This window comes from Peromyscus maniculatus, chromosome 6 (assembly GCF_049852395.1).
Source record: "Peromyscus maniculatus bairdii isolate BWxNUB_F1_BW_parent chromosome 6, HU_Pman_BW_mat_3.1, whole genome shotgun sequence".
NCBI classification, from domain to species: Eukaryota; Metazoa; Chordata; class Mammalia; order Rodentia; family Cricetidae; genus Peromyscus; species Peromyscus maniculatus.
This window is the reverse complement of record NC_134857.1, coordinates 25,429,861-25,442,459: the sequence shown is the minus strand read 5'-3', so window position 1 is coordinate 25,442,459 and position 12,599 is coordinate 25,429,861. Positions and strand designations below refer to the sequence as shown.

General features: G+C 41.1%; 1 protein-coding gene across 8 annotated transcripts in view; it reads right to left on the bottom strand.

Moving 5' to 3' along the window:
* Positions 1 to 4,520: 4,520 nt before the first annotated feature.
* Positions 4,521 to 12,599, bottom strand: part of Jade1 (jade family PHD finger 1) — a 64,447-nt gene continuing 56,368 nt past the window's right edge. For all 8 annotated transcript variants that reach the window (XM_076574035.1, XM_076574037.1, XM_076574038.1 and 5 more), the window contains exons 10-11: positions 11,639 to 11,756; positions 4,521 to 8,224 (exon numbers count right to left, since the gene is read on the bottom strand). In XM_076574035.1, the coding sequence (XP_076430150.1) occupies positions 7,341 to 8,224; positions 11,639 to 11,756 (1,002 nt within the window). In that variant the 3' untranslated portion in view covers positions 4,521 to 7,340. The remainder of the gene's footprint in view (positions 8,225 to 11,638; positions 11,757 to 12,599) is intronic.

The following is a 12,599-nucleotide window of genomic DNA, read 5'->3' as shown; positions in this document are numbered from 1 at the left end:
GGTGGCACCACCCACAGTGGGTTAGACTTTCCCACATCAATCACTAAGAACGTGCCCTACAGGCTTGCCTGCCTACTGCCCAATCTTACAGAGGCATTTTCTCAGTTAAGGTTCCCTACTCTCAGATGACTGTAAACTTGTGTCAAGTTGACATAAAAAACTAGCCAGCATGTGTCGTTTTGTTTGTTTGTTTACTCTTTGGGGGCCTGCCCCTCCAGCTCCTAAATAAATACAGGGAGACTTATTCTTACTTATAAATGCCTAGCCTTAACTTGGCTTAATTCTAGCCAGTTTTCTTACGTAAATTAACCTATTTCTCTTCTTTGTTTTGTCTCTGGGCTTTTTAACCTTTCTTTATTCTATATTTTTCTTCCCTTCTTACTTCATGGCTGGCTAGGTGGCTGGCTTCTGGCATCCTTCTCTCCTCCTTTTTTCTAGCTTCTCCTCCTCTTCTCATGCTGCTTCTATATATTCTCTCTGCCCAACAGCCCCGCCTGTTTCTCTCTTCTGCCTAGCTATTGGCCATTCAGCTCTTTATTAGACTAATCAGGTGTTTTAGACAGGCAAAGGAACACAGCTTCACAGAGTTAAACACATGCAACATAAAAGAATGCAATACATCATTGCATCATTAAACAAATGTTCTACAGCATAAACAAATGTAACACATCTTAAATTAATATTCCACAATAAACACATCCATTAAATTTAAATTAGATATTAAGTAAGGGAAGGGCAGAAGTGAAGGAAAGAGTATTGGGTGCAGGTCCAAGGTCTGTATGTCATCTCTCACCTAGGTACAGGTGCCATACCTTCTCCAGGCTAACTATATTCTACAGGCCATGCTGAGAGGCCCACTGACACTTGTCTGGGTTCCCAAAGGGGCCTTTGCCTCAGTGTCTGCCTAGCCCACTCAGCAGGGCTCTTTTTTTTAAATGACCTCTTGTCACTGCTCAAGTAAAGTGTGGAGAAAGCAAACTTCTCCCTCCCCTCCCATTTCTGTTATTGAAGGTGCAGTGTGGGTTTCCTGAAAGCCCTGTCATATGCAGACGTCCCTGTCCTCTGTGTCACTCACTGGGGGAAAAGCATTCCTCAGTCAGATTGGAGCCCTCCTGAGTACACACTGAACTCTCGGGTTTTTCCAGGTTTCCCTCCTTTCACTGCTGCTGAAAGCAAGGTTTCTCTGTTGTCATCTACCTCACAGGGTTCCTGCTCTCCTGGAGCTCCCAAATATCTGCATGTGCATGTCATTCACCTGCCATCTTCAAGAGTCTTGGTATCATATCCTGCCCTTTCTGACTCAAACCCTAATCTAAGAGCCCTTCATTAGTACCTTGAAAACTTCCCTGTGTCTTTATATCTAGTGGAACTTACTTGGTAATATTTCTAAACCCAGAAAACAAAGTGTCCATATCCTAAATAGCAGTCAAGTAGTGGAAAACACTACTTTTCTAAATAAAAAGAACAATTCAAATGCTAGAGCTGGAGCAGAGTCACCACTAGGGAGGAAAAGAGCAAAGTCTGCCTTTGAGGATGCTGTATGGGGAAACAACAGAGGAAAAGGTATGCTTCATGATAAACATTGTTTTACATTGGAAATAATTCTGAAATTAGAACCAGCAGCCAGATAAGTAGGTAAAATAGCCAGCTGACCCACAGTTGGTAGATATGCTAAGAAAGCTCAATCATATACAAGCCTAGCCATGGAGACTGGCAGAACAGACTGGCAGTGCAGTAGAACGACGTGCCATTCATTTTGCTTTGCTTTGCTGCTTGACTTGGCATTACTTGTTTTGTTTATTTGAGGCTGCCTCAAACTCAGTCTTTCAGCTTCAGTTCCTTAGTACTGGGATTACAGACATTCACCACCACACCCACCAGCACTGCTCATCCATTTATAGAAATGGTTAGGCTTGTTATGCCTAATACCACAAAAAAAATTTGATTTGGAGATTATTGCATTATTTCAATTTAAAGTGTCAGAACAATCCTCATACCAGAAACTAATTTTAAATAATTTTATCTTCCAAACATTGTTGGACTATAGAGAATTATCCTTTGCATTCCTAATAGCAGTATTAGGAATGCTAATACTATTCATATGTGTATTTGTTGTGCCATAAGTATGTGTTACATGAAGGTGTATAGCTAAAGTAATTCCATTCTTCCTGGCAAAAGGCAGAACATAGTCCTTAATAGACTGGACTTCTGTCATTTCATGCTCATAGTCTCATAATGTAATATACAAAGCCAAAACTGTTGATTTTACTATATATGATTTGATGAAGTAAAGTTCACATATATAGGGCTATATGTCCTCAAGAGCATGTGAATTGTTTTATGTGAACTACTTTCATATTGAAAGCAGCAGAGCCTGGAGACTTTGTCTCAGACTAGCTGGAAATGGTTTACAGATCTCCCCACAGATGGTGAGCCTCAGTTTCCTCATTGGCAAAAAGAGAACAGTGCTTGCCCAACGACTCAACAAATGAGTATATGTAGTACAGACCAGTGCTTGCCACTTGATAAGCCCAGTCTAATTACCAAGTTTGGAGGCTCCTCTGAAAGCTGTACCGAATGACAGAATCTGCCATTTGGAAGTTGTTACTGTGGAGATAGCATTGGCAAGGTTACAGCTAATTAGGGGAAACAGTTCATTTCAGCACAGCGTGAGTCAAGGAAACAAGACTAGGCTGCTGCAACAATCTAGCAAGAAATGAAGAACCCTGAAGAGGTGATGGAACCCCAAGAAACGAAAATTGTTGGGGTGGTAGAGACCTTGACGAACAATGGGCCATTGAAGAAAGCATTCACAATGGATTCCCAGGGTGTCGCTGCCTAAAACAAGAGAGAAAAACTGAATACCCAAACCTGAAGCATCTGTATAATCGGAGAATTACTCCCCCTTGAGAAAGCAGTACATTCAGAAAAAGAATTCGGCTACATGGAGAACAGCAGAAACCAAGGAATGGACAGGACAGATTAGATTGGCTTTTAATCTTTCTCAGAGACTGAGCTCTCCAAACTGGCCTAGACGAGGCTGAATGTCTAAGGCAGTACTGAGCATTAAAGAGAAACTGGAGGAAAGATTTCAGTGTTGCAATTAACGGCAGTTTAATGCAGATGGCTAATGTTTCAAAGGCAGAACCATTTTCTCCTTGATTTGGGTGGAAACATGAACTCAAATCCCTGGTGCCACATTTCCCGTCACAGATTACAGAATTGCCAACACCGGGCCCTTCCTTTGGCTCCTGGGGACTTAATTTCCCTAGGGAGCTATTGTGATTATTCAACTTGAAGACCTTATAGGAAGAATCACAGTTATTTCTCTCTGGAGTCTTATGAGAGCAAACAACATGGAAGTAAATAGTCACTAAGGAGGACAAGAAGAAATAAACAAAGGTTTAGCCAAGTATTGTCACTTCATGTTAGAAGAGACTGTTCAAAATTATAAATTCGAGCAGAGCAGTAATGGCATGCTATCGCTGCTTCTAATCATAATCTACACTACACTTTGCAGCAGTAGAGATAGAAACCTGGTACACTACATCAGGCTTGCCGCCCCAACATCAGGGTGCATTTGACTGGATAGATTGTGTAAGACTGTTCCTAGAGCAAAAATACTCAAAACTAAAACTTTGAGGGAGGCCCAGTTTTGCCAAGTCCCAATGCTGTGATCTTAGACATCCTGTTTTGGGGAATGTAGGTCAGTCCCTCTTATTTGACCTACTGTTCCAGTATTCTGTGCTCAAAGGGATTTAATGAAACTACTCTGAAAAACTGTTAAGCACTTCATACTTCACAAATACAGCCTTCAGGAATAGCATTAACCTGGACAGGCTTACCAAGTCATAGAGATTCCTGGAGCATCCTAATGGTGAAAAACTATGGCTTACCACGGTTCGATGCCTAGTATGTGCTTTGCAGAAGATCTCTGAAATGCTCTAAATATTGCAACTCCAGTAAGACACCAAAATGTTTGTCTTTGCAGCAGTAGAGATAGAAACATGGTCTTGCACATACTGGACAAGTGTTCTCTTTTGGAGGTACACGCAAATATGTCTTTTAGGGGTGCTGCTTTTGAAGATCATTGAAATAATACCTAGTGATTCTTCTTCAACCTCCCAAGTTACAGGATTACAGGCATATACCACCTTGCCTGGGAGGTTGAGGTAGGAAGCATAACACCTCTGAGAAAACTGAGGATTAAATACTTGACTGGTTATGTGAATAGTAAACCACAGCTCGGCCTTTAAACCCTAGTCTGTGTTGCTTCAAAACTGTTTCAGATCCAAATTCTATCCTAGAAAGAGCTCAAAGTGCTGCATGGAGGGGTGGAGGGGAACAGACAACACACAGGGCAACTATTAGTAGCAGTGTCTAGAAACCAGCCCAGTGATTCTGTGTCCTCTGGGTAGGTGTGTCCCCTACAGTTCTCATTGTCCATGTAACAGTGAGACGACAAACCCACTGTGAGGGCCCTTAACCAAAAGCAGATTAACAGAACAGACACTTAAAAATGTATTGCAAAATGTACAGCATTTATTCACATACAGACAAAAAGGCACAAATTCTACTAAATAGTTCAACAAAAAAATACAGCTGTCTTCAACTAGTTTTATAAATACTTTCAAAAAGGGGGTAGAAATAAATACAGGATTGGGCCATGTAATATAAAATAGTCATCTCTACATATACTTTGTTTAACTTCTGATTTTAACTCTTCATGCACCTTTTTTTTTTCAATTTTAGCTGAATGGACACCAAGCTAGGCACATAGTGAAAAATCCTCTGTACAAGGTTACAAATGTAATGACAAGTTTGTCCATTTTAAAATAATTAAGATTTGTACACAACACATAAAACCCTTCATTTAAATTTTGTGTTTATAACCTAACAAATGACATTCCAGGCAACTTTACAAAAGTTTAACTAGCCTACATTTTGACATAATACATTGATCATAATCAAAGATATTTCTTGGTCAGGATGCACAAGGAAGATTCAAAAGAACAAACAAACAAAAAAGCTCCATACTAATAGAATGCAAGTGGGTAGGTGGGCTGTCGCTGCGTATGGCCGCCTCATACAGAGTTCCCAGCATGACATGAAACTAACTTACAAAGCTATCGTTACACTGTCAGAAACCGTGCTCTATACCATTTGCATTTCAAAGCAGTAATAAAAAGTGTGGGCTTTTATTTTTTGTTTTGTTTTTGTGGGGGAAATTTTTTTATTTTTTTATTTTGTTTTTTGGTTCAGCATAACTTGGAACATTTGAAAGCTTTTCAACCTAAATGTGGGGGGAAAACAGGTAAGGCATTATTTTTGCACAAAACTAGCATTCCTAATAGTGCAAATGGATCTGGTGCCTCTTAAACTGGTGAGAGGCTATATACTCACTAGATTAATTTAGGGTTTCTTTCTATGGCTTCACAAATTATTCCTCTATAAATTCTATTTTCACCCAGTACTGTTGCTGCAAACAAAAGATAACTAGATAGAGTCCAACCTTTTCCTGTATCCAGCAAAAGGGTTTTGTTCATATGCAAAACATCTCATTTTTAAATTAAGCTACAAGCAAAAGTACAACTTGGACTCCTAAGAACCTTCAAATACCAGTAGCAACAAGCTGATCTGGGCAGCAGTCTCAAAAGGAGCTCCACAGCTCAAAAATAGTCAATCTAAAACCTGGGTCATCCTTTCCCCGCCCCTGAATTAGCTACTACAGTGTACTTGAGAAGTTAAGACTTGGTTTGAAAATGTCATACATACAATGGGATGCATCAGATCTGTCATTTGATCATCTGATAAAACTTGCATAGCAAGATGGAATTCAATAAGCCTTTTCTGTTGTTGACGATCATCTGGAAGACTTGAAAGCTTCTACAAACTCAAAACATTGCTCATTAAATATCAGAATGTCCCTGCCACATGGAAACAGATGTATAAATGAATGGGAATCCAAACATTGATATTAACAAACTAAGGGTAATTTAGGGGAAACTGGGCTTATTCAAAATACCCTTAAATCTAAATCTCATTGTTATTTCCTTCTCTTAAATTTGATTCACGACTACACTGAATGCCAAAGAAAATAACAGGACTTGAACACTATCCACTTGTCTGAATACATACGCACTACGTGAGTGCAAAAACAGAACATTGTACTCAAATTTAATGGTAAATTATTGCTGATAATTTACTAGTTATTGCCATTTGCAATTCGAAAGTCCAAGTTACAAATCAGAGTTTAGAACTCCAACTCCAAAAAACCTATTCAAGGGTACACTGACTTCTTTCCTGTATAGCCTTGGTCAATATAAGAGCTTGACGCAACATATTGCCTTTCTATTGTTTTAAAATATAACCTGTTTTACCTTTTTTTTTTCCTTTTTGCTTAAGGAATCCGTTCATGGTGGAAGCCTGGATTCCCCAAACACGCACTAGTGGTCGACTCTGGGGAGTGAGTCACCAGAGTCTGAAGTTCATCACTTGAACTTGAATAGTCATTGTGTTATTGGAAGCCAGGTGGTCAAGTACTGGCAGTAGCCAGGGAAATCCCAATTGGGTCCAAGGACCAGCAGTTAGGAAAGAGGAAGGTCGAGAGGACTAGTAACACTTGGGCCTCAGCTGCCCTTTCTCACAGAACTTTCTCGACCAGGTCCATCCTCTCCACCCACCATATGTCCACAGCCCACTCGGGGGCGCAGGACCTGCTACACAGGTCCAAAGTCTCACTTGAGCAGCTCTGCTCTGTCCCTCCAGCCTTCCACCAATGCCTGTTGTGTAAACTCTTCCCCTGGATGCCACGTGTGCAAGATCCCAGTGTTGCTGAAGCTTCCGAGTCCCAGCTACTCACACCAACAGCCTGGGAGCCAAAATGCTGTCAGCATTTACCATTCCTAGAAAATAAGCTTTGTGGGCTATAAATAGTATGCGAAGGCTTCTATAAATAGGATTTATTCATAACACAGAATTCTATCTGATTCTGTACTCAGAGTATCCAAGAGTTTGTGCTTTGGAAAAAATGTAGAGGGCAGTAATGCGCGGTGCCTTTCAAGCCTGGCCCTCTCTAGAGTTACCTCATTTTTAGTGTTTAGTTCAGGTTCTAATCTTAGTGTCTTGTGGTTACAACCTACTGTTTCCTCAACAAGTTGCAAATAACACAAACTTCTCACAACAAATGATTTATAAATGACTCTGGAAAAAAATTCAATCTGAATTGCAAGGAAATATGTTTGTGTAGCTCAGAAATAATGGGTTTTGCTTGCCCCCATGTCAGAGCTCTCCTCAGCATGGCCAGCAACAAGCCACATGCTTCCACACCGTCTGTTTCATCAAGAGGCCAGGATGCTTCTCCTGATGATGTCTGTCCTCCTGCTGATGGTGCTGCTGGCATGGATACACTTCTTCTCCGATGCCTCACTCTCTGAGTCACTCATTTCCACATCAGGGACATACCCATCGTTCTCACTGTCGGTTCTTAACCTGTTCTTTGCCCTTTCTTTGCCTGGAACTCGGCCTAAACCCAGGTGGGGACAGTCTGAGTGCTGGTGGCAGGCCCCCCCATGGGGTTCTCCTTGCTGCTGCCGTTCCCCCTTCTTTGGAATCCGGAATCCTCCCCAGCTTTTCACTGGGCTGGCAGGTGTTGTAGGCACTTTGACTAGGGAGCCATTGCACTTGGGCACAATCTCCTTCCTCATGCCAGGTGCTGACTGCCCTATTCCAGGGGAGGTGGCAGCTCTTGTGTTGTCCAGATGCCTCTGGGATGTGTCTGTGGACCTGAGAGGCTTGTGACTCTGTTTAAAAGATTTGTCCTTTAAGTCTCCTTTAATGAGATCACAATGAAAACGATTGTCTCTTCTTTTCCCATGGTCTGGTGTCACCACACCGTTTTTCTGTTGTGCTGATGATATGAGACGTGCTTCTGCAAAAGTCTTTTCAAAGCTCAGATAGCTTTCTGGGACCCCCAGCCCCTCCTTTCTACCACACAGATCTGGCTGCTTTAACAGGGTCTTGCCCTCACTCCCAGGACTCTTCTTCAAAGGATCTCGCTTATGGGACTTTTTCAGCGAACGAACCAAGGAAGTACTACCCATTTGTTTCCTGAAGAATGCAGAATGCCACTTCAAGTCCTCTATCTTGGGAGCATTGGGGCCCACAGAAGGACTATTGAACAAAAGCATGTTTTCCAGTGAGGAGGAGCAGGAAGAAGGCACACCTACAAACAGAAAACCACAAGGGAAAAATTACATAAGCAAAGCCAAATAATGAAGTTCTAGTCCTGAAGCATCATTACACCAACTTCCCACCCAAGAGTCACCAGCACTTTGTAAAAAAAAAAAAAAAAAAAAGTGTTTTTAAAGCCATGACCTGATTCAAGAATCTGCTTTCAATCTAAGAGGTCAGTATACTACATTTTTTTTTTCCCAAAACCACTAAAACACAAATTTTCCTGAACTATCTGTTCAAGGACAAACAAAATTCAAAGATGTGATTTTCAAAGGGGAATCCATTCAGAATCTTTCCAATGGCTGCCACTTCCTCTACCTGGCTACATAGCAGCAATTATACCATCTACCAGTCACCATCCATCACTTTCCTTTCTGAGACTAACTAGAGCTTTCAAGGTTCTTTCTCCAAAGGGCCATTGAGGACAAATACATGTAAATGTATAAACTGAATAAAAGGTAGGTGTTCACATAATTCTGGACATGTAATATGAAAAAAAAGTACAGTATATGCAAAATCTATTTGGGTTCAACTTGCCATCCAAGTTAAAGATTAGTTAGGCTTTTATGCAAATCAAAAAACTTAAGTTTCATAGCTTAACCTAGTAAAATCTTATGAAATAATATCAATTCTCATCTCTTGATAGAAACTGACACTTCCTATTTTTTTATTTTTGTTTATTTTTATTTTATGTGTATGGGTGTTTTGCCTGAATGTATGTCTGTGTACTACATGGGTACAGTGCCTGTGAAAGCCAGAAGAGGTGTCAAATCCTCTAGAACTGGAGTTTATTATAATAGATAGTTGGGGATTGTCATGTGGGTACTGGGAATCAAACCCAGATCTTCTGAATGCTAGAGCAGCCAAGTACTCTTAACCACTGAGTCATCTCTCCAGCCTGACACTTGGTAATCTACTTCATACTTATTTTGTATTTTGTCTGTTAGTCATGACCTACCAAATTTAATCTCATACCCTCATACTCATTAACTCTGGTCTGAAAACTGCTGGTGAATTCATAAGGACCATGTTTTTGCAAGAGTATCAAGACCAGCTACAAAAAAGCAAATCTCACATTTTGTGTCTCCTGTTAAGATATGAACTACCAGGAGAATAAGAGTTGGCTCCAGTGTGTCACAGGAGCCCTCACAAGACCTTACTGTCCATCAGATGTAGGCACAAGCAACACAGCTGAGGTCCTTTTTACAAACTGTTGTCTTGGAAATGCTTGCTTTCTCAAAAACCAATGGATAGCCACACGTGAAATACGTTTTGTTTGTTTGTTTTTTTAACTGAAATACCCAACAGGAAACAGGTGAAGAGAGTCCAATGTTGTCTGAATTTTAATTTCTGTCTACTGGACTTGGAGCCCATTATCTCTCAAAAGTATCTAATGATAGGCCTCCCATAAGCACCATTTCTACCAAAGATGCTCTCCTTCTGCAGAAGGACCCTACTTGTTTCCAGAATCACAACAGTTTAAGCCATGAATTCTAAAGAACACACGTAAAGTCATGGTCATCTCCCTTGAAACTGTCTTAAGCACCAGAGTCTAGAAATGAGAAAGAAAAGCCACCCTAGAGGGCTTTAGCTGCATTTGCTATAGCCTCCCACAAAAAAGTAAGTCATTCCAACTGACCATACTTTTCACTCAACTCAAAATGAAGAAAAGATTGGTTTCTCTTTTCTGTACTTCTGTTTGTTGTTTTCTACAAACACGGTCTTATTCTGTAGCCTGGGCTGACCTAGAACTCACAATGTAGTCCAGAATGACTTAGAAATGTTGGCACTTCTCCTACCGCAGCCCCCAGAATGCTTAGATTACAGGCATGACCCACCATGCTCAGCAGAAGCAGGAATTCTGGATGAATCTACACTACAGTTCTATAACTCAAAATACATCCTACCCTTGTGAAGAGAATTTCATTCACTCACCCAAGTACAAACCTCAGCTCTGATGCAAGAGGCTGCTTGTGATACCCATAAAAAATGACTCCTTTCAAGCAACACAAAAATCCTTTATGGGTAATCAATCACTGAATCCACCTCAAGTACCAAAAGCTTCAACTGGCAGAACTCTACAGGTACACTTCATTAACCATCCCAGGTAACAGCAGCTTCCAATGGAAGGATGAAGAGACAGAGGGTAGCCTTAAAAGATCTAAACTGCACTACTTTTACTTATGAAGCTGCACTCTGAAAACCTTACATTTGAAGTTTTGCAGCTTAAGTTCAAGTTCCAGATCTCTCTGGAAAATATTTACTCTTAGCAAGAACACATCTAAGTTAATGTTACTAAGAATATTATTGAAAATTCCCCTTGTTCTTAGAACCAAGTTATCTCTAGTCACATGTATCTAATTCTAAGGCAGAGTTTGGATTTCAGCAGTTTCGAACAACATATGTGTTGTTTGTATTCCATTATTATCTATAGAAAAGTCCACAAAATCAGAAAGAGAAGAGTGACTCGACCACAACTCAGCACACAACCAAGTGTCAAGTGTGCTGTTGCTGTGACTTTAAAGGGCAATCCAAAGTGGAGTCATTCATCCTTTTCTATTGAAGGCCAGCCCAAAATTCACCAGCCCAAAACCCACAAGACTCCTCAGGTCTTTGTGTTGAGCAAGTTCCCAGGACAGACTTCCTCCAAGAAACTCTTACATTACCTACTTCTTGGGGCTTGCCATCTTAGAACACTGGTGCTAAAAGCACACTTCAGAGGTCCTGATTCTACACCAGACTAATTAAAGAGCAAATGAATCCCACTTGCCCAGCATTACACGTGGTCTCCAAGTAACTCAGCCACTCTCTGGCAGAGGAAGCATACACCCCACATTTATCTTCCTTTTTGGCTGGCCAGAACAATGTAGAAGACACTAAATAAATGTCCGGCACACTCCGAATTACATTTATAGCTTCGGAAGTCCACCATAAGTGTTATGAAATGAGTTTATGTGGTGAGTAAGGAGTCTTTCCATCTATTGACATGTTAGGTTGATCCAAAGGCTAGAGAATGCATGCCTTGGTAGCTGTCCCCATGTTTATCAAGAGCACTGCAATGTGCTCTCGCTTTCATTTTAATTTCCTGATACTTACAAGAGGTAACTTGAAATAGCATCCCCACTTTACATAAGGAAATTGGAGAGAAAAGTAAGGTTTACAACTTGCTTCTGTTTGGTCAGCAGGGAGATGCTATAGGTCTCAAACCCTATTTAAGGCCAAATTCAGCTCTTTCCCTGTAACATAATGCCTTTAATGTTTAAAGGTGTTCTTTAAATATGAACAGCTGTACTACTTAAACTTCCTACAGGACAGAAGAAAGAGCAACTGTTTTCCCTCAATAGCAGTGTTAAGGCTACAAACCCCTGCCCTACATTTTGCCCTTCTAGGGCTTAATGCATACCTGAAACTCTTTCTTGCTCCATGAGCTTAGTGTAAAGACTGAAAATCTGTTCCTGGACTTTGCACACAGATCGTTTAATCTTTTCCCTGCGGGTCACCATGTAAGTGAGGTTCCGAACCTAGAACGTAGAGAATAAAGATTCTAAGTGAGCAATACAGTAATGATACTTTAGTGCTTTCAGTTTTCCTTTACCTGAGACATACTGGCCCTACTAGGGCCTTGACAGACATTTGAAATCAAAATGTGCTTTAAGCCTGCCACGAGGAGGATTCGGTTTGTTTATTCCCTTGGTGTCTGCAGCAGCCACGGAGTTAACCCTGAGGAGAACGTAGAATCCCAGTCCTCCCCACCAGTCTGCAGGATCAAGGAGACCTCCACTCTTTACTCAGGACTTGCTGCCTTGTGCCCAAGAGTTCTGCTTACCATCCAACAGTGCCATCCCCGCAATCTTACTGTCAGTGGATTTAGAGGAGTTTCTCCTCTAAAGCAATCTCCCCACACACTTTTATCAAGCAGCTTCCAGGCCACTGGCATAAGAGGAACCCCTTGTACAAGGCTCTCTGGAAGATCAGATGAGCTGCTTGGTCCACTGAATACAACTCTGCAAAGCCAGACCAGCACTGCAGTGTGTTCTGAGAGGAGTATGCAAATGCCTGGGGACTGTCCCAACATCTCCAACCAATCTATGAATCTATGGGTCGTCAGCTTACAACTGCTACTAACCTCAGTCTAGTTCATTTGTAACTGAAAGACCAAGTACTAAGATCCCCCACTCATGTCTGATATAGAAGACTGCTTCACATCATGAACACATCTACTTGTGATTCCATAATCAATATTCCCTACTCTTAAAACCACCTGTCATCACTAAGTACAAAACTAAAGAATTAAGTCACTGATCCCTTGGTCCTAAAGTCTCCTGACTAGATTGCCCTGGTAGTGGCGCATGCCATTAATCCCA